At 38.8% G+C, this 25,034-nt stretch overlaps 1 protein-coding gene across 6 annotated transcripts in view; it reads left to right on the top strand.

Annotated features, from left to right (window-relative positions):
* ZNF366 (zinc finger protein 366) overlaps positions 1-24,768 on the top strand; it is a 41,687-nt gene extending 16,919 nt beyond the window's left edge. For 4 of the 6 annotated variants that reach the window (XM_068176722.1, XM_068176721.1, XM_068176724.1 and 1 more), the window contains 5 exons: positions 1,514-1,639; positions 2,777-4,105; positions 5,947-6,138; positions 11,807-11,981; positions 13,893-19,830. In XM_068176722.1, the coding sequence (XP_068032823.1) occupies positions 1,619-1,639; positions 2,777-4,105; positions 5,947-6,138; positions 11,807-11,981; positions 13,893-14,428 (2,253 nt within the window). In that variant the 5' untranslated portion in view covers positions 1,514-1,618 and the 3' untranslated portion in view covers positions 14,429-19,830. Of the gene's footprint in view, positions 1-1,513; positions 1,640-2,686; positions 4,106-5,946; positions 6,139-11,806; positions 11,982-13,892; positions 19,831-23,739 lie in introns of those variants that run through there. The other 2 variants (XR_010994539.1, XM_068176719.1) reach the window with 2 other exon arrangements.
* The last annotated feature ends 266 nt before the right edge of the window (positions 24,769-25,034 follow it).

Below are 25,034 nucleotides of genomic sequence, written 5' to 3' on the forward strand. Positions count from 1 at the left end.
CCAACTTGAACTTAATCCAGCTACTCCCACAAAAAAATAACACAAAATGTTTCCATATATACATTCACATAAAAAAGAGGGCCAAGGAGAATCCTCATTCTTTGTTAGATGTGGGGTGAAACTTAGTGTCGAATGGTGAAGAAAAGGCTGAGGTACTTTGTGCCTTCTTTGTTTCAATCTTACATAGGCAGACCAGTTGTCCTCAGGGTGCTCAGACATCTGAGCTGGAAAACAGAGACAGGGAACCAAATGAAGCCCCCATACTCCAAGGAGAAATAGTCAGCAACCTGCTACAACACTCTGACATGCACAAGTCTGTGGGAGTGATGGGATCCAGCCAAGGGTACCAAGGGAGGTGGTGAAGGTACTCACTGAGCTACTTCCCATAATTTACCAGCACTCTTGGATGTCTGAGGAGGTCCCAGTTAACTGGAGGTTGGCAAATATGGCTCCCACCTACAAGAAGGGTTGGAAGGAGGGTTATGGATCAGCTCATCCTGAGTGCCATCACACAGCATGTACAGAAGAGCTCAGCAGGGGATCGGGCTCAGCCGGCATGGGCTTGTGAAAGGCAAGTTCTACTTCCCCAACAGGAATTCCTTTTATGACTTGCTTAGTGGAAGAGGGAAAAGCTATGTATTCTGTCTTCCTGGACTTCAGCAAAGCTTCTCACACCATTTTCTACAGCATTCTCCTGGAGAAACAGACAGTTCATGGCTTCATGGGTGCACTGTTTCCTATATAAAAAAAGCCAGGATGCCCTGGTCTAGAGAATGGTAGTGAATAGAGTTACATCCAGCTGGCAGATGGCCACCAGTGGTGTTCCTCAAGAGTCAGTACTGGGCCCAGCCCTGTTTAATATCTTTACTGATGAATGTGGGGATCAAGTGCACGCTTGCTAAGTTTGTGGATTACTCCAAGCTGGGTAGGAGTTCTGATCTCCTGGAGGGCAGAAAGGCTCTGCAGAGGGATCTGGACAGGCTGGATCATGGGCTGAGGTTCAACACGGCCCAGTGCTGGGTCCTGCCCTTGGGTCACAACAGCCCCAGGCAGTGCCACAGGCTGGGGCAGAGTGGCTGCAAAGCTGCCCACAGGAAAAGGCCCTGGGGGTGCTGGTGACAGTAGGTCAAAACATGAGCCAGCAGTGCCCAGGGGGCCAAGAAGGCCAATGGCATCCTGGCCTGTACCAGCAATAGTGTGGCCAGCAGGAGCAGGGCAGGGATTGTCCCCTTGTACTGGGCACTGGTGAGGCCACACGTCAAATCCTGTGTTCAGTTTTGGGCCTTTCACTCCAAGAAAGACTGGTGCTGGAGCAGCACTCCAAGGTGCTGGAGCTTGTCCAGAGAAGGGCAATGGAGCTGTTGTAAGATCAGGTTCACAAGTCCTGTAATGAGTATGTGAGGGAGCTGGGGTTGTTTAGCCTGGAGAAAAGGAGCTTCAGTGTAACATTGTCACTCTCTACAACTGCCTGAAAGGAGGTTGTAACCAGGTGGGTTTTTGTCTCTTCTCCCAGGTAACAAGTGACAAGACAAGAGGAAATGGCCTCAAGTTGTTCCAGGGAAAAAACATCTTCACAGAAAAGGTGGTCAAGAACTGAAACAGGCTGCCCACAGGAGTGATGGAGTCACCATCCTTGGAGGTATTTAAAAGACGTGAAGATGTGGTGCTTAGGGACATGTTTTTGTGGTGGATTTGGCAATTAATGGCTGGACTTGATGATCCTAAAGGTCTTTTCTAATGAAAGTTTTCTGTTTCTATGACTCTAGAAGAATGAGGGAAAAGGTAGCAGCCTTATTTAAGATTAACCAAAATTTATAACCAATGTTTTAGATGAACCACAAATTCAGATGAAGTTCCCCATATGATCAGTGGAACATAAAATTTTGCCAGGAGAAAATTATTAATCTGCCTCATCACATTGTATCATCAGGTACACTCAGAGTATTTTTATGTGTCAGTTACTCTGGAGTCCCAGGGGTTTTGTTGACATCAATTCTATATTTAATTTTATGGTGGTGATTTTGCCCACCTGTTTAGAAACAAACAAACAAACAAAAAAAAAATCTTAGATAAAGCCTATTAAACTGAGTGTAATTTGGAGAGTTGTCAAATGTCTTTCCTCCCCCAGATCTGCCAGGCAAATATCTCTGTGATTAAAACAAAGAAAATAAATTAATCTCCGCCTTCTTATTACAATACAAAGTGCGAGCAGCCAGGAAACATGGCGCAAAACCTGATGGTACACAGTGTCCTTAGATCACTTGGCCATTGTTTTCTCTCACAGCAGCACATGTTAATGATACAAAGAAGTTTAACATTTTTTGGCTTTGGCTTTTCATGTCACAACCATAATAAATGTGCATATTATTGTTTGTATTGCCATATCCTTTAGATGCACCGCCAATTTCTAGAGCCTGTTCATGCGCAGCCAAGAACAGAATTTTGCCTACAAACATACTGACTGAATAAAATTAGGCAGAAACATTGCCATACTGATTCTTCTGTGAAGTATTGTGTCATAGTACAGGATGTTTATGTTGTTAAAATGTTTTGTGGGTCAAATCTGCTGTAGGAAGACCAAAGCTTTTTTGCTTTCCATTTATCAATTTAATTCTGCTTTAAAAGTCCTTTATCCTATATAGACCTAAGAAATGCTTAGTTGTATTTATTTAAAAAACCCAACAAACTTCAAAACAATAAAATGGTCAATAGAATGTTAAATCCAGAAGAACATGAAGAAATAAACAGATTTGGGGTTTCTTTTGCTTATTTTAAGGAATTTGGGCCACAGAGAAGAAAACTGAATATGATGAAGAACGAAGAAACAAGTTTTAATGTGGACAATACCCAAGCCTCTCCCTTCTCCCTCTGCCTGCAGCCGCTCAGCCCCATTACAAAGCCACACAGAGCAACTCAATTTGATGAAGATTTCAGAACACGCCTCTCACATTTCCGCTATGGTCCTCCTCCTCTTGAAAACATGGAAACATTCCAGGGGTCCTTGGAAGGAGGGTCTCGCAAACGCAAGAGCATGCCAACAAAAATGCCTCCTCCCATCACCCTTGAGGATTCCTCATCATCACCAGATCGACCTGAGGATCACAACGACATAGGCTCTTCCAGTCTCCCCTTGCTATTCCAACAGCCAGCTCAGCCCAAGTACAGTTCCCAGATGATTGACCTCTGCAACTTTGGTTTTCAATTCTACAGAACTCTGGAGCATTTTGGATCCAAATCCATTAAGCAAGAACCCGTGAAGCCGAACATGGCATGGCCCAGTAGCCCAGCATTCATGCAGGCTCCTTACCCTTATTACCCTAAAGTCCATCCTGGCTTAATGTTTCCTTTCATTGTACCACCAAACTTTCATTTCAGGAACCCTTTTCAAATGAAAAGACCTCCAGAACCACCCTTCAGAAGGACTGAAGTAAGAGAAAGTGGTGAAAACAAACAGAAAGTGGAAAGAGTAGATGTCAACCTTCAGATAGATGACAGCTACTATGTTGATGTGGGGGGTGAGCAGAAACGCTGGCAATGTCCCATGTGTGAGAAGTCCTATACATCCAAGTACAATTTGGTCACCCATATCTTGGGTCACAGTGGCATTAAGCCACATGCTTGCACCCGGTGTGGCAAGCTTTTCAAGCAGCTGAGTCACTTGCACACGCATATGTTGACACACCAGGGCACTCGGCCACATAAGTGCCAGGTATGCCACAAGGCTTTCACTCAAACCAGTCACCTTAAGAGACACATGATGCAACACAGTGACATCAAACCTTACAACTGCAGGATCTGTGGCAGGGGTTTTGCCTACCCCAGTGAGCTGAAAGCACATGAGTCTAAGCATGAGAGTGGACGAGAGAACATTTGTGTGGAGTGTGGTCTGGACTTTCCAACTCTGGCCCAGCTGAAGAGACACCTAACCACCCACCGTGGCCCTATACAGTACAATTGCACCGAGTGTGATAAGACCTTCCAGTACCCAAGTCAGCTGCAAAACCACATGATGAAGCACAAAGACATCCGCCCATACATCTGCACTGAATGCGGCATGGAGTTTGTGCAGCCCCACCACCTGAAGCAGCACTCCCTGACTCACAAGGTAAGCCTTGCATCTGAAGGTAGTACGAGGATTACAGGCCAGAAAGATACATAAAGGTAGGTACCTCCTCAGAAATGTGTTCTCTTGCCAGCTGCAGAGGCTTATGCAGAAACTCCAGCATTGCTGGCAGTTTTATCAGCCAGATGTCTTTGTCAGCCTTAAGAAAGTACACACAAACCCACCTTTGTTATAAGCAGGAATTAAATTGAACCCCCTGTATCACTTCCCCAGACTGGATTCATATGTCTCTGTTTCTTGGGGTTTTTTTCGGAATGACCCTCTGTAAAATTTTGCAGAGCTGTATAACCACTCCCCAGCTCCTTAATTTTAAAAGGTTTTTTTACTGAAAGCCAGTTCTGATACTTTGTTCCCTTAATTAGGAAGTAAGTGGGTTTGTAGTGGACTGTAGCAAAAAAAAAAGTATGTTATTACTCATCAGATTTTGAAGAGTCATTATAATGAGACATTTAAAAAGCAAAATAACCCTAGGAAAAAATTCCCTTTGTGCATATGTTATCCAGAATACCAGTTAATAGAAATGGACAAGCAGTATCATAATAACAGCCAATTTTTATCAAGTGGCAGTCTTGCCTCTGCCGACCGTGGTGACAGCAGGGTCAGCTTAGGGTACAAGAAAGCTTTGGAACTTTTCTGGAAAGATTGCTTTCAAAAATAGGAAAAATGCAATTGTTCCATTCAAGAAGCTCTGAAATTGACTATCCACTTTTACAAAAATAATGAGACAAGTCAAAATCTTTCACTTTAAAAAAAGTTTGCTTCTAGATTTGCATATTTTTCCTTAACATTTGAATTTTGGTTTTTACATGATAAATATTAAAAATACAGAAAGCTACAGCACTTGAGCCTTATAGTCACATATTCTTTGAAAACCAGACAACCTCTACTTTCACATTTGCTTTTTTTTATTGCTTCATGCTTATAATTTCTGTTCTTTCTGGAGATTCCCTGGTCTTCGGATTTACCATGCAAGATTCCACTAATTGAAGACTTGGTAGGTTTTTTTGTCACAGGAAATGCCCCTGAGCCCTTAGAGAGCTTCTGCTTGTTTGTCCACAGCCACAGGTGGATTCACTGTGAATATAATTTATACTACTTAGCTGACTAAAAGCAGCCTCATATGAGATGAGCAGACACTTGAAACTGCTGGTGATGTTCAGTTTTAGCTTTGTAATTAACTGTGAAAACCACTGACAGTCATTTCACATCTTTTTAAAGAAGGCCTGTGGAAGGAGTAATTGCTCTCAGCACCTTACTAGTAAATTCTTATTACCTTCAGCAAGTTAAACTCTTAAGCCTTTTAGTAGCAAATTCTTTGATTTTCATAGTATCTAAATCACTCTTTGAGAAGCTGACAGGCCACACGTATGTGAGTAAGAATATTGAATTATGCAGTTGTAAATTGAGTGGATAGCATAAAAAGGGATAGAAATGTTCCATAAACCTCATATAAAATGAAATCATTCCATAATGGTTACTGAAAATTCCACCAAGAATAAGCAGGTTTTTCTCTCTGCAATAAATGTAAGATGCATAATCAGTATTTTACTTGAGTAGCAGAACAGGAGAGGGAAGCTCTGACACTGACTGTGTCTGATTTATTTGAAAACAGACTTCATTATTTCATTAAGGTTACATTTTGTTTTACTTCTCTGCTTGTCAGAAACTTGTAAGAATTTGTCAGGAAAAAATACCTTGAAAAATGTTAAAAGTGAAATAATTATCAACTTTGCTAATGCAGAATGAATAATTCATAAGTTGCTGTACTGATGATCAAATTACCTAGAAAATTTTCCACCTACAGAATTTTTCTTTTCTTTCAGGGTGTGAAAGAGCACAAATGTGGAATTTGTGGTCGGGAATTTACTCTGCTGGCCAACATGAAGCGACATGTTCTGATCCACACCAATATCAGAGCCTATCAATGCCATTTGTGCTTCAAGAGCTTTGTGCAAAAGCAGACTCTCAAGGCTCACATGATTGTTCACTCTGATGTCAAACCCTTTAAATGCAAGGTAAGTGCATTTGGAGGTAGAGGTATTAACCTAAAGTATTAAACCTAATAATAAACCTAACCTCTGATATTATCATCTTATCATATGGTAGAATTAGAGAAGCAAAACTTGCTAACTCATACTGCACTTACATTCAAAAATTAACATAAACCAGTCTGATTTTCTTTCTTTATCCAGGTTCTGCTTATGTAGCACAAAATAATGGAGATAAATACCTGTGGTTTACTCCATTTCCCTTCAGGATCATTCATCCTCACATAGTTTTAGGGTTTTTTTGCCCTGTGATTGTTTAAGTGCCACAGACATTTGAGGACAATAAACATATCTGACATTTATTTAGTACAACAATCCAAACTGAAGTTTAAGTGCTTAATAGCTTGAAACACTGACAAAAAGCAGAAATCAAATCATGCACCCTGTAGAGGATCATGAAAAAGCAGCAGCCACAACCTCACAATGATGCTATGCAACAGTTCAAGAAAGGAGTCAGAAAAAGCCACAGCAAAAGAAAACTACATAGGGGATTTCAATGGGTTGAGTGTAATTACCAGACTGCAATTCAAGGCAGGATATCAATATGCTAACAAAACAGCTTCTGAGACCACATGGCCTTTCTACAATCCTATGCAAATTCCAGTTTGCCACTTCCCCCCAGCACTGGAGGCTGGCATTCCCTTTCCATCCTCGCTTCTCGTCCCTCCCCATAATATTTTAAGACTTTATTGACCCTATTTACTTCTAATATAATTCTTATGAATTATTAATCTCTGTATTCTTAATCAGTATTGGATGCTACTTAAGTTCTTTTGCTGCCCATCTGGTTCATTACTGTAGTCATACTCTGTGAAGTCAAAGGCTGTAGAATTTTTTCCCACTTTAATTTGTACTAAGATGGCTGCAAATACAGAGTGGAGCATATTACCCAACTTATGCTCACATAAAGACTGATTTGGAAGCAATTTCTAGAACGCTTTCATCCTACATCTTTATGGTATTGAATATTTTCTTAAAAGGAACTTCTCATGAAGAAGCAGAGATGGATGAAAAATTTTAAATGGAATTATTTTGTCCTGAAAAAATGTACAATTTCAAAATATCATAGGAATATATGATATTCAGTGCTAGTTTTAGTAAGAAAATGTCAAAATGAATCTTTCTGATGTCATAATTTTTCTTTTTTAACTTCAAAACACTTTACTTTGAAAAACTAGCAGCAAAGTCTTCCAACTTCTGTATTTTGTTTTATTTTAATTTTTGTCTTATAAAAATAGTATGTTGTATAGTAGTGCTTACATTACTCTATATTGATAAAAGAATTTCTTTTACTGAAATTCTTAGGATGTAACAAGTCAGGTCTGATGGAGGTTTTCATTCTTTGAGAGCATCTGCAAACCTGCCTTGTAATTCCCATTTGGTTGAAGTCCTTCTCTGACTTCTCAAACGTCAGAAAATAATCTCAAATTTTGGATCAAATTTTGTGGGTGCAGTATGTGGATCCACATGACATTTTGGGTACGTGCAGAATAGCTGGAAGGTTCTGTTCAGCTCAGTGAGGATGACAGACTATTGAAACTTGGGAGAGGGCAATAGTTGGAACTGGGAAATGGAGTATCACCAGTATGTTTTCCAGACAGTAACAAAAGCTCTACAGGAACACCTGTTTTTCTTTTTTTTTTTACTTTTCTGTCCCCACCCAGTGTTCCAATGAGGAAAGAAACAAGTAAGCATAGTGAATCTGTTTCTCATATGTCTGAAGGGGTATGAATCAACATCAGTGCCCCGACAGTGAAGAGTGCAACAATAAGCAGAGGCAGAATCAGGAATCGCTTTTTTGCATTAGGAACATCCTAACATTACCTCTCTGACTGAGCCCCCGAAGACTCTTGAAAGCAAATATTTCTGGCTGGTACTTGGAGGGTTAAGGCAATGACCAGATAGCAGCCTTTTGGCACCAAGCTCCTCCTGAGCAGAAGGAAGGATATAGCTGTATGAACAGCCTGCTTAACAATGGCTCACATGTCCCTAGGGAACTGCCTGCAAATAGATTTCATCTTGCTTTCTCTTGTACTTTTCAAAGCTTCCTGTTTTCTCACGGTCCTTTTGGACAGTTTACAGTCATTCTCCCTCTCCTTCTTTCTTTGAGGAAAGGAACACCCTTCTTATGAAGAAAAAAAAAAAAAGAAGAAGAATGCAAGGGAAAGAGAGCACAGCAGTAGCCTTTATACTTCACTGCATGCAATGGTTTTCTTTACCTTTTTCTCACAGCAAAAGAAAACATGAGCTTTCCTATGTGTCTAATCACAGCTAAGCACATACTATCAGAAGTGAAGGAGTAGCAAATAGTTGTCCCTTCTGTTTCCTCACCCAGCTGCAGCCTGGATCTCTGTTTGATTTTCTGCTGAAAAGTGAATTTGACTGTAGCATTTAAAGGCCTGAGCCCATGTTGCCTTGTTATTTCTGTTTAAGAAAAATACCTGAAGAGTTATGAAGATATTCTAACAACTGGTGCAAAAGTACTAATTTGGATTTGTAGGGAAAGGTTCTATGAAATTTACTGTTGCTTTTAGTGCTGAAGTAGTCAATGTTTCAGACCTCCAATAAAGGATGCAATGGATTTTTCTTCAGCCCAGACAAATATCTGCAACAGTTGTTTTGAACACCACTTTTTCTCCCATCTAAAAACGTGTTTTTTAAAAAGGAGTCAAAATCAAAGAAAATGTGAGAGAGAAGTACTTTGAGAAGAAACAAAACCAGTGGCAAATCTAGAAGGACAATACTTCATGTGCTGGTTTAGAAGGAAAAAATCTAGGGTTGAACTAATGTAGACTATTCTGGCAAATTATACTGACGTCCATTTCATCAGGCAGTGCAACTAAGTCTGTTCAGCAGACTTGCAGCTGAGGTGTCCTCTTCAAGACTTTAATTTTATTTTTTCTAAACATTTTGTCTAACATTATTTTGTTAGACAGCCTAATAGAAAGTCCACAAGTAAAGCATATTGTTCCTGCTATCCCAAGTTTTCTTTCATAAACTTCTCATCTCCCTGAGTCCTATGGTGCACTGTGTTCTGCTGGATCTCCTCCCATGCAACGGTCTCAGGGTCATCTTTCACACTCTGCTCACAAGCCTGTCATGAGAGAGAAAGAGAGAAAGAAAATTTTCTACAATCTTCTAGTTTGATCTGCAGACTCAAACTCTTCATTGAGCATTAGCTGTGTACTCCAGCTAGATCTTAATTGCAGTCTTCCAGCATACGAGTGAGAAACCTACTTCCTTTTACATCTGGATCATACATATTTATCTGAAAGGTGTCTTGTGCCTTTTTGAAATGTCCAGTAAAACAGAGATTATGCCACAGAGACTCATTCTGAAAAACAATTTTCCTCTCTGCATTTCTTTAATTTTCCAGCCACACCTCTGTACTCTAGTACCATTTCCTCATGTCCCCAGAGGAGATTTCAGGACAAGAGCACATTACATATCTTGAAGATGTGCCTGACTCTGGGAAATGGAAAACCCATCAACTTTATTCAGACACAGAACTTTTATGCTGTAAGGAACTATCCTTTACCAAGGTCATGTCTTTTCAGTATGAAGAAAGAGAAACAAATATTGCCTTGACAGAAAGCAACTAAATGCTCCTCTTAAATAAATTTTAATACTCAAGACCTTATAATGATAAGCATTTCCATGCACTACTGAAGCCACTCCTCTATCCAACATGATTTTCCTTGGTTACCAGTTCAGAGAAGACCTAGCTATAGGAAAGCAAGTTCTGGTGATAACATATGTCAGCCACAGTACAAGCAGATAACCAGAAGCCTTCAGCAAAGAGGTGTTAGAGAGAGACTATTGTTGACATTCTTGTAGCAAGAGTAATACTGACATGTTACAGATTATTCCAGTGGCTGTCAAGATACAATCATGCTGTTACTCCTACCAAAGTTTCTGTGCTCATTAGTAGTCTCAGTAGATGAAAGTCTGTTTTCTCTCAGCACTTTCTGAGGTATTTTGTGGTTCCATCCTTTCTCTGAGTGTAAATAATACTGCATATTAACTTTCTTTGAACATGAAGAAGACTGTATTCTTTCATCAGTGGATGGATGGCCCTTGGGAACAGCTATCTTAGTTTTAAAAATTAATTATTCACTTTCAGTGGCTATTCTTTTTTTCCACCAACTGTCTTGTCTGACCTTTGCTGCTAAATTTATTTGCTAGAGTTTTCATTTTAGTAAAATCACAGACAGAAAAACACAAATGGCAAATATGCAGCTGAAGCAAATAATTTTTTTAAAAACAAGTAAATGTTTTCAAACTCTTTCTTTTTTGCAGTACTGACTCAGGTCTAGTTTTTATTTTAAAACAGTATACCTGCTAATGTTTGTATTAATGAACTGATTCAATTTTCCCTCAAGAGAGGGCTTAAAATACAAAGCACACAGTACTGTTTTTCCAAGGATCCTTTCGCCATCTACCTTTTTATTCAGTTATGCCAGGTAATGACTTTCTGAATTTACATCTACAAGTTCTGTATCAGTTCTTCTCTAATACCCAAATAAGTAAAATTTTAATTCAGATTACACAAAAAAATGTGGTGGAGTCTTAGTAATTTCTATTTATTAATTGTCTGCCAGAGGGTTACCCTGCTAGATGAAGGTTTCAGTTTCAGTAATGGTGACTCTGTTTCATATAGTAATAAGCACAATCAAAAAAAAATAAAATCCAATGATAAAACAGGTCAGGGAAAAAAAGTAGAATGCAAACACAGAATTTTGCAGAGGATGGAAATAGCCACTTGAATATGAATAAAATTATAAATCCTGATAAGGAAAGACCTGAAGACAAGTAAGACTGGACGCCTGTAATAGTGATGTCAAACTCTCATGTCTTAAGAATACATAAGAGTACAGACTACAAAAGGACCCATCTAAATAAACAACAATGAATAAAACCCACCCTTATTGTTCCATCAAAGGAAAAACTGCATGATCAATGGCTTGAGCTGGCAGGAACATGATTCAGGGAAAGCTGAGTCATTCTTGCAGCCTCATGACTGTTTAAATTGCAGCTCACCAGAGACACCGAAACACAGGAGTTGATAAACAAATGATGAAAGAATCAGGGAAAAAAAGGGGTGAGTAAGAAACACAGAAAAAACAAGGAATTGATTTTTCTAGCTTTAAGCAAAATTCCATTTAAAAAAAAAGTAGTATTCTGCTTGACTGTTTCACAGAAACCCTTAATTGGTTTTATTTTATAATTCCATTCCTGCCTGGCATTGTAGTTGATTAAAGGCTAGATGTATAAACTACAAATGGAATGGTTCACCAGGGCAGAAACTTTTATTTTGAATCTCATTCAAGTTAAGAGTCTTCCAGATTTCTCCCTTAAGTCTTTCCCCTCCTTACAACAACATTGACTGCTTTTGGGGAGTCCTGGACTATGTGTGCTGGTCACCAATATTTAAAAATGTCAGCAGTTCAGAGTGCCTTAGATACTCAACCATATGTTTTTGTCTGTAGGATTTTTGATGGAACTTTGAAAAACATAATGCAGCCAAAAACTGCCAGAGTTTAAGTTGAGAAGTGTAGGTCCTCTTTACTTTAAAAATGTTGTCTTCGAAAATACTGCTTCAAACGAATAACTTTTATTTTTACCATTTTTACAGCTGTGTGGAAAGGAGTTTAACAGAATGCACAATTTAATGGGACACATGCACTTGCACTCAGATAGTAAGCCGTTTAAGTGCCTCTACTGTCCCAGCAAATTCACCTTGAAGGGGAACCTAACCAGGCATATGAAAGTCAAACATGGGGTCATGGAAAGAGGATTTCACTCTCAAGGTAACAATTTTCAGCAAGATTATTCTCTGTGAGATCTGAATGTGCATAACAGTAAAAACAAATGGGCTTCGTACTACAGATCTGCAAACTTGTGCCATAGATACAATGCTTTTGCAAGAGGTAGAATACCATAAGCCTGTGAAGTTGTTATTAGCTAGATTACTATAGCATTACATGGTAGTGTTACATGTACCAAATAAATAATAAATTGATCCTAAATTGACTGAAAAAGAAAATCTGGAACACTTATTGTCCTTTCTCATGGCTTATTGGTTCCAGTCTGGGACAGGGATGGAATCCTCAATGGGTCTACATCCAGGAGCCTTGGTCATTCTACACTGTATTGACATAGCTGGTATCAGATGAAGGCCACAGTCTCAAGATCCCATTTACAAGGAAGCACATGAACAGGAGGGGATATTCCTCAAAGTATAAGTCTCACAGTATATGGTCTTTTGACTACTGAGGGCATCCTGCAAAACATTTCCTGTCTGCCACCTACCACATATACTTCCTGAAGTCATCCTCATGAGTGTAAATAGATCAATGCTATCTAAAGAAGTGGGGGAATTAGGGAGAATTTTTTGAGGGCTTGGGTACCCAAGATACATTTTTTAAGATTTTGCAGATAAATAATTCTTTACTGGGCAAGATTTCTTTGCATTCCTCATATATTCAAAGTTTAGGGCAGTTTAGCACATGTGTAAAACACTTACTCTAATGACATTTGGTATAAAATTTATGAAGATCCTCATGGCTAATGAAATAAGTATTTTTCTGTAAATCTCCTATAGCATCATGCAAGTTGGACAATTGCTCATAGTTGGAGATTGCCTAAGAGCTTTTCGTTGTACAGATATTCTGTGGCCTTTGAGGCTTATCAGATATGAGAAAATTTATTAGGCCTGATACCTGTTTATGAATCTTTTTAACAAATATGCCGTGCTGCAAAATAACATCTGCTAGATAGACTGCATAGATCCTTCAGAAACTGGATTCAATTATTGAGAGGAAAATAAAAAACAAAGAAAACAAAAGCAGGTAAAATAGTGACTTTCATAGGTATTTGCTATTGGGTGAATCCTCGCCGTGTATTGTCACTAGTCTTTAATGAAGCTGGCCTCTGCCTGCAGTATCTGAATTTTTAAAATATGTCCTGATGATGTTCGGAGCATATTTGAGTCCACAGATGCCTCTTGGATAATCTGTATTTCCAGCAAGAGGGAAGACACTGACAAATACTAAGGCAAACCAAATCCAAGGTTAGATGAATGTTCATATACACTGCTCAAAATCACCATTTTTTTATAATGATTTCCTCAAACTGAACCACTGCCTAGTGCATAGAGCTTTTCAGTTGATTGTTTCTCAGTGGATGAAAGGGGAAAAAATTAAGGAGAGTCATAGACTGCTGAGACTGTTGTCATTTCATTTTTAAAGTATTAACTTTGAACCACGGTGTCTATAGAAGAAATACATTACCATGTTTTTAGTCTCTTCCACTCCTCTGAAACATAAGATACAAAACCTGGGACTTGGATTATGAGCTGTGATGCTTTAGGTCCAAGTTTTGTTTTAGAAAAAGAATAGGAAGGAGGAAGAGAGTAAGTTGATTGGCAAAATTCAGTTTCTTCCCAGCTGCATCATCCAGAATCTGGCTGTATAAAATAATGTTTTGTGTGTCCTAACCTGGCTGTGAAGTGTATACAATAGCACTCCTTTTTGCAGCATCTCGAAGGAGATGCCATGAAATGTAAACAGTGATGTACTTGGAGATAGTTGGATGGAAGACAAAGGTAAAAATTATATACAAAGACACCTCAGATTTTGTTTTTTTTTTGCCATGTATCAAGTAGTAAAACATCCTATATATAATTTTTTCCTTTTCTCCTCCCCTCAAATCACTACAAGGTTTTGGAAGAGGAAGGATTGCTCTGTCCCAGACAAATGTCTTGAGAAGCTTGGAACAGGAAGAGCCATTTGATCTTTCCCAGAAAAGCCAAGGGAAGGGAATCTTATTTCATTCTGATGGTGACAGTGCCAAGGGAAGCTCATGCCAGGAAGAAGAGGAAGACAACTGCTATGAGGCAGAGCGATACAGCCCTGCCATGTACCATCATGATGACAGCAAGCTGTACATGGCTCAAGACCTCTCTGGCAAACCTGAGTGCATGATGAAGGACTTCAGAGAGTCCTACTGCAATGAGAAGGAAGAGGTGTTAAGTGAGGGAGGACTGGGGAAGAGAATAGGAAATTCAGACAAAGAGGAGAGATGTGGAGAGAGAGAGCTTGCAAACAACAAAGAACATCTCAGCTTTAGATCCTTTGAAAAGGCCAGACTTGGTCACTCTCTCTCTGATTACTTGTATTTCAAGCACAGGAACAAGAGTTTGAAAGAATTGCTGGAAAGAAAAATGGAAAAACAAACAATGCTTATAGGCATTTAAAATGGACATTTTGAAACAGCTGGAAAATGGTAACCAGATAGATTTTAACATGAATTGTAAGCTACTAAAGCCTGGACGTCTATAGTAGTATTTAGAAATAAATAAGCCAAATTATTAAAAATTATTTAGGGTAAAACACATAATTACAAGAATAAAGCAGCTTGAGGTCACAAAGAAATGCAATAGATATTGACAAATAACACTTCTATATTTATCCATTTAATGTATAACAGACAATGGGTTGGGTACAGAAGTTTACTTCCTATTATATGGGGATAGATACTTACATGCAATTTTCTACTTAGCAAAAAGCAACATACTTTAGCATCTGATTTATTATCTGACTAAATATATATGAACACTTCTAACCATATGCCTCAAAAATACCTGAAAATAAAAAGTTTTTCACATTATAAGCCACAGTACTATTAAACATGGCATGCATGAAAATGCTGCCAACATTCAGAACTAACATAGTCCAAATGATTTGATTTACTGAAGTGACTCTTAGTGCAACTACTTACAATGAGAAATGTGAAACAAAATAATAAAAAAACTAATGTCTTGAGAGGCAGTAAAGGACAGTTCTTTAAGGCTTTGAAAGGACTGGAATTTATTACAAAAGCTAGTTCTCTGGCACAAGGAATGTTCGTGCTTTGCTGTGTTTCAGCCAGTATAGGAGTATTCAAAAATTCTTGAAGTGAAATAGCATAGATTCTGCTGGCATTTTGTTCTGTTGCCTGCTTAGACCAATACATCACCATGCAGCATTCACAATCTTGCCACAGTTATACATAACAAAGTATGAGTGATTTAATTGGAAAAATAATGCAGCTTTGCCATTTATCTCTTCAGTTTATCATGACTAGTAAGGATAATAGTGGAATACACTGATCTGGTCAATTTTTGTTTCAGAAGGTAAAAATCACCCTTATAGAACAAGCAGTACCTCACAGAGGAAAACCTTCCTCTTACTAAAGTCAGAAAACTTCCCTTATTAAACATTTCTTGAGCAGTAAGCTGCAGGTGTTTCAGACAAATTTCACTCATGCTGTTTTTACGGAGTCAAACTCAGCTTTTCATCCTTGGATTCCCATTCAGTTATAAGTTTATAACAAACATGGGAAAAGCATATTCCATTAAACTTTTCATTAATTGCATGAATACTTTGAACAGCATATTAGTTCCTGCATCTTCAAGAAAGATGAAAAGCAGCCCTGCATCATGCTATTGCTTACACGGAAATAAAAATCTAATTAATCATAAAATTTGTCCTACGTCCTTTGGACATCCCAGCTCAAAAGGTTAAAATCCTTATATTTGGTACATCTCTTCTAAATATTACTACCTTCTTCTCTTACCCACCAAGTTCTTGATTTGAAATGCAGTTTAATCATGCTCTCTATATAGCGAGTTATAATTAAATACAGTCATCTACTTTTATGTCTTGCTGAGACAAGTTATATACCTGCAGCTTTCTGCCCCTATAAGAAAACACACACCTCTCAAATTAATAATTCTCATGCCTACCAGTTAGGCAGCATTCACAGGACAAAGTCCTTATTCCTCATATAAAACTGGGTTTGTGTAGTCCAAGGCTACGGGCAGTGTTTTCCTTTTTGAAGGCTCAAACATGGCATAACATATGCAGAAATTCATGCAGAAAAAGCTGTTGATAAAAGAAAGAGTAACATCCAGGTGACTATTCTAAATTAATTCCATGTCTGAAGTGCATATTTTTTTAAAATAAAAATATTTTGCCAAATTGAACTGGAAGGTAGGTCACTTCAGAATTTAAAAAGTATTTGAGGTGTATTTTAGAGGCACATGATCATGTTTCTTCAGGGATTAACTCTTCTATCATAAACATTCCTCTTCTTGCTTTAACTGTAAGATGATGCCTGTTGAAAAAGGAGCCATCTTTCTTTCAAGGAAGACATTGTGATCAACCAAAAAAGTTAGGAAATTTTTAGAATAACCAGTGTGACTGTATTATTTCTTAGAATATAGGGGAAACGATCAGGTAGAAATTCAGCATGGTCTAGTAGATGGTCCCTCAGAAATGGGAGCAACTCCTTCAGTTAACTTCTTGGCACTAGCTTGTCTCTGCCAGACAAAAGCTCCCATTTGAGCATGTATACAGCCAAGAGCTGAGAGCTGCTAACTCTTAGAATTGTCTCCCTCTTGGTGGTATAGTTTCCAGCTGTTCATGGTTCAATATCAGTCCACTCCACCTTTCCAGATATATTAGTTCACATGATAAAAAGAACAAGCAAGGATTCGGGAATAGCTTCGCGATTTCTAGAAAGGCAATCATGCAGGTGAGTGGAATTTAGCAAATCCTTCACTCCTGTGATGTGTAAAGCAGGAAAGGACACAGCCCTTTCATTGCAGAGTCTTGTTTATTAATTGGAGTGTGCTATTGGACAGACAATCCTTATCAAGAAAGAAACAAAAGTATTACATATCAATTGCAGTCCAGACAAAAGGAGCAAAGGAGATGTTTTCAGCAGAGTTTAGCTCCCAGCACTAATATCAAAGGATATATTCTATCTGGGCTTCAGCAAAGCCTTTGATACTATCTCCCATGGCATTCTCCTTGAAAAGCTGGCAGCTCAAGGCTTGGGCAGATGAACTCTTCGCTTGGGTAAAAATGTGGCTGTATGGCCATGCCCAGAGAATGGTGATTAATGGAGTTAACTGCAGTTGGCAGACAGTCACCAGTGGTGTTCCCCAAGAGTCAGTACTGGGCCCAGCCCTGTTTAGTATCGTTATTAGCCATCTGGATGAGGGGATGGGGAGCCCCTTCAGTCAGATTGCAGATGACACCAAGCTGGGTGGGAGTGCTGATCTGCTGGAGGGCAGGAAGGCTCTGCAGAGGGATCTGGACAGGCTGGATCATGGGCTGAGGCCAATGGTGTGAGGTTCAACAAGGCCCAGTGCTGGGTCCTGCCCTTGGGTCACAACAACCCCAGGCAGTGCCACAGGCTGGGGCAGAGTGGCTGCAAAGCTGCCCACAGGACAAGGCCCTGGGGGTGCTGGTGACAGCAGCTGAACATGAGCCAGCAGTGCCCAGGTGGCCAAGAAAGCTGATGGCATCCTGGCCTGTACCAGCAATAGTGTGGCCAGCAGGACCAGGGCAGGGATTTTTCCCCCTGTACTCAGCACTGATGAGGCTGCACCTCAAATCCTGTGTCCAATTTTGGGCCTTTCACTCCAAGAAAGACATTGAGGTGCTGGAGCACGTCCAGAGAATGGCAACAAGCCAGACATCCCTAGAGGTGTTCAAGAAATAATTGGATGTAGCACTTAGTCTAGTTGACCAGGTGGTGATTGGTCAAAGGTTGGACTTCATGACATTAGAAGTCTTTTCTTACCTAAAAGCTTCTCTGATTATGTGATTCTGAGACTGCAAAAACTATGTCTAATGGAAGCATGCAGTCCAGAGTTTCCTTACTGACCTTGTAAGAGAATGTGCCAGATGTGTCCTTAGGAAAGGAAATCACTGCAGACAGTTCTAGGCTGTCTAAATGGTGAATCCAAACGCCTTCAACAACAGTCACTGCAGTCAATTTGCCCACTTCTACAGGTGCAATTCTTACTGGAGCAGAAGTACTGGACAAGAACATACAGACAGCTGGAAAAAAGTCCTAGAATGGCAATACTGTTTGCAAGTAATTCATAATGTGAACTCTTTTCATTGTATTTTGCTAGAAAGCAGAATATTTCTTCACAATGAGACTTTGAGATTATGCCCAGACACAAAGTCATACTAAGCTAATTCTCAAACACACAAGTCTAATTCATGTCAGAATAGTAAAGACCTAATTTAAAACTGTAAATTATCAATAAGAGAAATTACAAACAAAATTATTACTGAGGTAAGAAGGCAGTGCCAAGTGACCCAAGCAAAGTTGTTAGGAGATGACAGTCCTCCCTACTGTAGAAAATAATGTAGATGGGTCTAAGACACTTGTTACAAAGAGGCCTCAAGGGACAAATTCAAAGTGAAATAACAGCCTTCATTGTGAAGCACCTTGCTATTCAAACATAAGTTATTTTCACTCTATTTACATTGGCACTGCTGCGGGAACAGACAGTAACAGCCTTTGCTTTTTAATAGCTTTGAAATTGCTTTATAGAAATTTGCTCTCATAATGAAGCTATTTCCCATTTGTAATTTTTAAGGGATTAGCTTCCTTATTTTGCCTTGTGTAGAGGTTCAGAAGTCCAATAGAGACATTGCCTGTGTCCTGGACATTGGGGGATATATTTTCTTCTTTTTCTCATTCCTAATGTGAGTTTATCTATCGTCTTCTAGCTATGTTGTGGAAAAAAAAAAGTCTTTATCTTACTATTATTCACTGTTACTGGGGTTTTCAGTTTATGGGGACATATGAAACTAAAGCCCAGTCTTCACCACCTCTATATAAAAGCACATCTATACCATTTCCCTGCATTGTTTATGCAGCCTTCTTTCATCCTTTCAGAGAGCTTTACAGCAAATAAGAGTGGCTACAAACTTGAACAGCTGAGATGCTTTCAGAAGTCAGGCTGAGGAAAAGATATATTTGCCCTACCATAAAGAGTCTGGGCAAGTGAAGGCATGTGGTTTGTTAAGCTAGGGGCATTTCTGATGTTAAGGGTATCAGGGAGAGTTCTGCAAGATACTTTGGAGCACAGATTAGGTGAGGAAAACCCAAAATCTGGGCTAGTAAAGTTTAAGAGTGAAGATAGACAACATATTTACAGAAAAAGAGAAGTTGTACATGACCTTGGAGCAAGGTGTTTTCAGTCTGGCCACAAGGACTCAGCCATCTCCTTGTGAAACTGAGTTTTCCTTTCTGCCAGACAACCTTCAGTTTGTGACAGCAAAGACAGGTGCTCTGTGTTCAGAAGCTCAAAGGGTAAAATACTTTGTGATAATATCATAATTAAAGTTTATCCTGTGCTGTTTTCTGTAAAACAAGTTATTGGAAAGACCAAGTAATGCTACTGCACTCACCTTTTTATATCTCTATGTTTGTCTACTACCTATTCTTTGATTTCTCTCTTCATATGGTGCTGCTGGACTCTGCTGTTTTGAGTGTACAGTTAAGAAGTAATAAAAGTGTAGTATTTATTATTCCTAGAAGTTTTAATAGTTATTAACAATTTTGAAAATGTCATGTCTGCTTAGCTGAACAAGATGTAACAGAGCTAACATTTTGTACTCCTAACAGATTTTGCAAATAATGTGTTGCATATTTATTTCATGTAGAACACTGAGTTCCTATTTAAAGCCACAGCTCATGAAGTGAACCAACTATATGTGAACCTTTAGTTTCTGGCTTTCTATCTCAATAGTAAAAGCATGTATGACGTATTATATTAATTTAAGCAAATAAATATGTACTGGAGAAGCTGCTGTACTTTGTATTGAAATGGATATGGAGTTCTTGGCATTTTTGGTATTTTATATGGCAAATGCATGGGTTTGGTCTGACGAGGTCATTCTTCTCTGAGCACCACTGAAGAGTGGTTCTTGTAAAGGAAGGCTAAATCAATGATGGAAGACTCGTTAGAAGACAAGAGTAGAAGAGTTGCCAAGTCCTTTAAGGCAGAGAGATAGTTTTATTATTACAGACTACACGGAGGACATAAAAAATGCCCTGGAGTGATTATGGTATTTGTCAATTTGGCTTCTGACAAGCTAAAAGAGAAAGATCTTTTTCTTAGAGATTTTTTTAAGAACTGCATCATGTAAAAAGAGAGGAAAAAACAACCAGATGTGTTTTAAGATTGAAGCTAAGAAAATAGAAATACCATTGCACTTTAAGGAATAACCAGAAGATTGGAATAAGAGATTTAATGTTACTTTTTCTAAAGGAAAGGGTCACTTTTAAATACTAATTAACCTCTTGAATGTGTTTGTTCAAACAAGATCTTGATTGAATTGGCATCATCAGACTTCACAGAGAGCATTTCAAACTTTTTGAGCATAGAGAAAACAACAGGAATGTTTGCTATAAGATAAATAATAACAAAGATAGATATTCTGTTTCTAATTCTCAGAGGTATATGCCTTAAAAAGTGGAAGAAGGCTTATGCAAACACTAGAAATACATCTGGAGGCTAAAAAACCCCTCAGAACTAAGCCTTTGTTTTCTTCCCCATTTTCTTTTGTTTTCCCTGATGCTTTGATGGTAGGTAACAACTACTATTAGGATTATAGACTACCTCTGTCATGAGGACAATGAGGCTATGTTGGAGAGTGTCCTAGTTCGTTCCCATGTGACTCAGTATAAGTGAATCTCAAAGTTTCTCCTTTGTCAGTCACAAAAATATGATTTAGAAAAATATATGTTTGATATTTTCCACAAACTTCCTCTTCAACTTAGTTCAAAACTGAGCCATGTTCACTTGAGTTTTAAATTACATTTTCAAACCATCAGAAATTAAGTAGGAGAGAAAGAGAGCCCCTCAAATGCTCCTGGAGGGCATTTCTGTGAAAATAGTGACATTTTGAAAGGCCCAGAGTATCTAAAGATATGGAGACAGCCAAATTATTATACAACCTCTTACCAAATTTGACCCATTAATACACTCTTAGGCTCATGAAGTGTGATACAGTTGAATGTATTTGCCCACTGGCTCCTAAAGTGAAAATATGATCTAAAAAACACATGCAGGATGTCAGTAATTTCAGCATTTGCAAATGATGAAACACACTGCTAATGCTGCTTCTATATATGATAATGTGTAATATGATGGTGTGTTGTATGATGAATCATATAGCATAAATTTTCCTAATGATTGTCTGTAATGAAAGTACAGCTGAACAGAGAACAGATACATTATGAATAAGTCTTCTGGTGTCCTATCATTTTGATTACCCTTCCTGAAAATATACTTTATATCTATCCCATCACAGAAATGATTTAATTTGGTGAAGTTAGACTTTCCCTTTACTGAATTATTTCCTGTTCTGACATATTTCTTGTAGTGGGAACATTTTATTAAAAAGATCTCTATCAATTTACATTACTAGAGAATGTTGGCTTGTGTTTTTGGAGTTGGAATTCTTTGATTGTACTGTACTTTTTTCAGTACTTAAATACCCTTACACTTCTGAATGGAAAATCACTGAGGAATAAATTATTCAAGACACTAAATTATTATTCAAGACACTAAAAAATTCAGGACACTAATTAACCAACTTAAAAATGGTTTGCAGTAAAACTGACAATGATGGGGTTATGTGAAAACTAGAAAGGTATTTCTACCTTGTGGAGAACTATTATGAAATTAATGGAGATAGAAACTGTCTAATAATGTCAGAGAAGGTGTCACATAAATGTGTCTTAAAGAAATACAGTTATACAAGATAAGTGGCAGATATAAACCCAGAAGAATATTTATCAATACAGAGTGATGTATTGGAAGGGAATTCTCCAAGTTGCTTTATTCTTCACAGAATTTCTACAACATATTATAGGACTTTTCTAGAAACGGTAAATAATGATTTTTCTATTTGTTTCAAAGGCCAAAATGATTTTTCAAAATCAGGTTATAAAGCTAGTCAGCAACATAAATACAGTGACAACTGACAGCTGTGGTGCAGTCTTGCTGTGAAGAAAGTTACACTAAAATAGAGTATTGTGCCTAGTACAATCTATCCTGGAGGCCTGTGAGAGCAGCACCAAGATAAGATAGGTCTGATAAACATACATGCAGACTCTGCCTGGAAGCTTGATCTTACTTTGGTAGAAAGCATTAAAAGCTGTTCCCTAATGAGAGTTTTTCTACAAGCTACTGCATAGCAGTAGTAGCTAATCCTTCTAAAAGGATGGTATGAGACAGACTTCACATGAACAGTCAAGACTAGACACCAGCAAAACTAATTCCACTGAAATGTTTCCTACAGAAATGTCTGGGGTTGCTCACAACCACAGTGGCTCATGCATGTTTGTTACCAGCACTCTGTGGGAGGAACCACCCCCAGCCAGCTGGCAGAATGGATCATGAGGGAGTGTTGTGAAAATGTCACTCATTACACTGCAGCTACTTCATTTTAAATATATTATCCCCAGGTTAAGTAAACCTGCGTAATTTCACTCTGAAGGGGATGAGGCATGCTTGTGCTGCCTGTTCAACCCACTCTTTCGTAACATGCAGCTGTAAGACAAAAATATTTTAAATCATTTGACCCATTTCACTAATGAACATCTGATGGGGACAGGCACTAGCATTCCTGATTTCAGCAGTGACATCAGTGGTCTTCCTACCTGACTTGTACTAGCAGATCCAATACCTGTACAGCATAAAACCATGCCATTACTCATTCCTGTTGGATACTTACAGATTTATTTAGGGCTTTTATCTAGGGCTTTAATTGTGCATTTTTAGGATTTCATGTAGAGCCAATTTTTGTTATGCATATAGAGAAGAGTGAAATATTAATTGCATGTTTTTGACAGATAGTGGCAAAATAGCAAAATTCTTACTTTTCTGCTCTTTTTTTAAATGAAAATAAAAGTTTATTCTCTTTTCATTTTACTTGTTCTCGTTAACTCCTTAGGACCCTAGTGCTTAGACCAACAATCATCTTTCTACAAAGCATTCTAAGTGGTCAGGATGATCTCTGAGAACACTGCTGCAGAGCCATTTCTATCCTTTTCTTATGAAATACTTGAAAGAAAAAGGAGCAACCCAGTGTGATGGATGAGCAGACAGAATGACTGGCAAAGGGGCCCTTGCCATTTTCAAGAGACTGTGAGTACAGTACAACAGTCCTTGCTACTAAGAAAAATGAAGATTTAATCAATTATAGATTAAATTTAATAATTTTAGATTAATTTTAAAATGTGTTTCAGGGTTTGCACTTTTCAGAATTCAGAGTGAGTATACGAGTAAGAGCACAGTCAGAACATACAGATTTGAATGGAGCGGTCAAAATTCTTAATCTCACTTTTATTTTCAGATTTCATGAATTAATAGTCCAGTCAGCCAGATTATATTTATAATGCATCAATTTCCATATGTGAAATTTTTCAAAGACAAATGAAAACAAAAATCCTTTTGGATTGACAATAACCATAAAATTCTGCAATCAGATTATTGAGTGGTGTCATCCTGTTCCTATCATCCCAAAGCAACAGCTTTATAAAGCAGCACAGCCAGCAAATCTACACTTGCTTTTGCTTATATGTGGGCTTGTTGTACAGTTAAAGATCTGTTTGCCAAAAATTATCTGCCACCTTCTGTGGAAGTGCCCAAGCAGAAAGGGACCTGGGGGTACTGGTGACAGCCGACTGGACATGAGCCAGCAGTGTGTCCTGGTGGCCAAGAAGGCCAAGGGCATCCTGGCCTGTGTCAGGAATGGTGTGGCCAGCAGGATCAGGGAAGTCATTCTTCTCCTGTACTTGGCACTCGAGCACACCTCGAGTGCTGTGTCCAGTTCTGGCCCCTCAGTTTGGGAAGGACTTTGAGACGCTTGAGCGCGTCCAGAGGAGGCAACGAGGCAGGTGAGGGGCTTGGAACACAAATCCTCTGAGGAAAGGCTGAGGGAGCTGGGGGTGTTTAGCCTGGAGAAAAGGAGACTCAGAAGTGACCTTATCACTCTCTACAACTCCCTGGAAGGTGGCTGTAGCCAGGTGGGGTTTGGTCTCTTTCTCCAGGCAGCAGCTGACAGAACCAGAGGACACAGTCTCAAGCTGCGCCAAGGGAAATATAGGTTGGATATTAGAAAAAAAAAATTACAGAAAGAGTGATAAAGTACTGGAATGGCCTGCCTGGGGAGGTGATGGAGTCACCATCCATGGATGTTTTAAAAAAAGACTGGATGTGGCACTCGGTGCCATGGTTTAGTTGAGGTGTTAGGGTTGGGTTGGGGTCAATGATCTTGAAGGTCTCTTCCAACCTAGTGATTCTGTGACTCTTTTTTCTGCAGCTTAAGCACCTCAATTACAGTGTCGTCTGAAGGATAGTAGCGATTTCTTGTACATCAGAAAATTTCCTCATTGTGATTTTTTGTTTTCAAGCATCTTCAACTTTTCACCTTAAAATCTTGTCCCAAATATCCATGAATCATACAAAAAGAGTTAGGGAAGCAAGGAAAGATACCATAATCATTTTGGAGGTCTACTTGATTAATAAAATAGATAATTTTACCAATATTAAATGCCTTCCCAACTCTATAGTAAACATCCCTAAAATTTATTTAGTTTTAGAGCTGCTTTACATTGTTAACATGAGGATAAGACCTAGTTACCCAGCAAGTAGAAGTAGAAAGCTGTCCTATGCTGTTCAAACCTGAAAACCCTCCAAAACCATTTAATTAAATATGTAGCTTTTCAAGACTTATTCGGCATTTTATCTTTGCTATATTGTACTTTCTCAGTTCTGACCTTCCTGCCACTTTCTGATTCAGTTACACAGCAGGATGCCTGGAGGCAAGGCTGTCATTAGAACCACATCTCCCTTGCCCTGCAGCCCTATCCTCTCCAGCCAAGGAGTCTCCTGCATTTTGCAAGCTGGTTATGGAGGAAAACCTTTTCATCTTGGTCTTGTGGGATATAAGACATTGCAGTCAGGTTTGTGGGAGAGACATGAGGCTTTTCCCCAC

This window comes from Anomalospiza imberbis, chromosome Z (assembly GCF_031753505.1).
Source record: "Anomalospiza imberbis isolate Cuckoo-Finch-1a 21T00152 chromosome Z, ASM3175350v1, whole genome shotgun sequence".
In the NCBI taxonomy this organism is placed as follows: Eukaryota; Metazoa; Chordata; class Aves; order Passeriformes; family Viduidae; genus Anomalospiza; species Anomalospiza imberbis.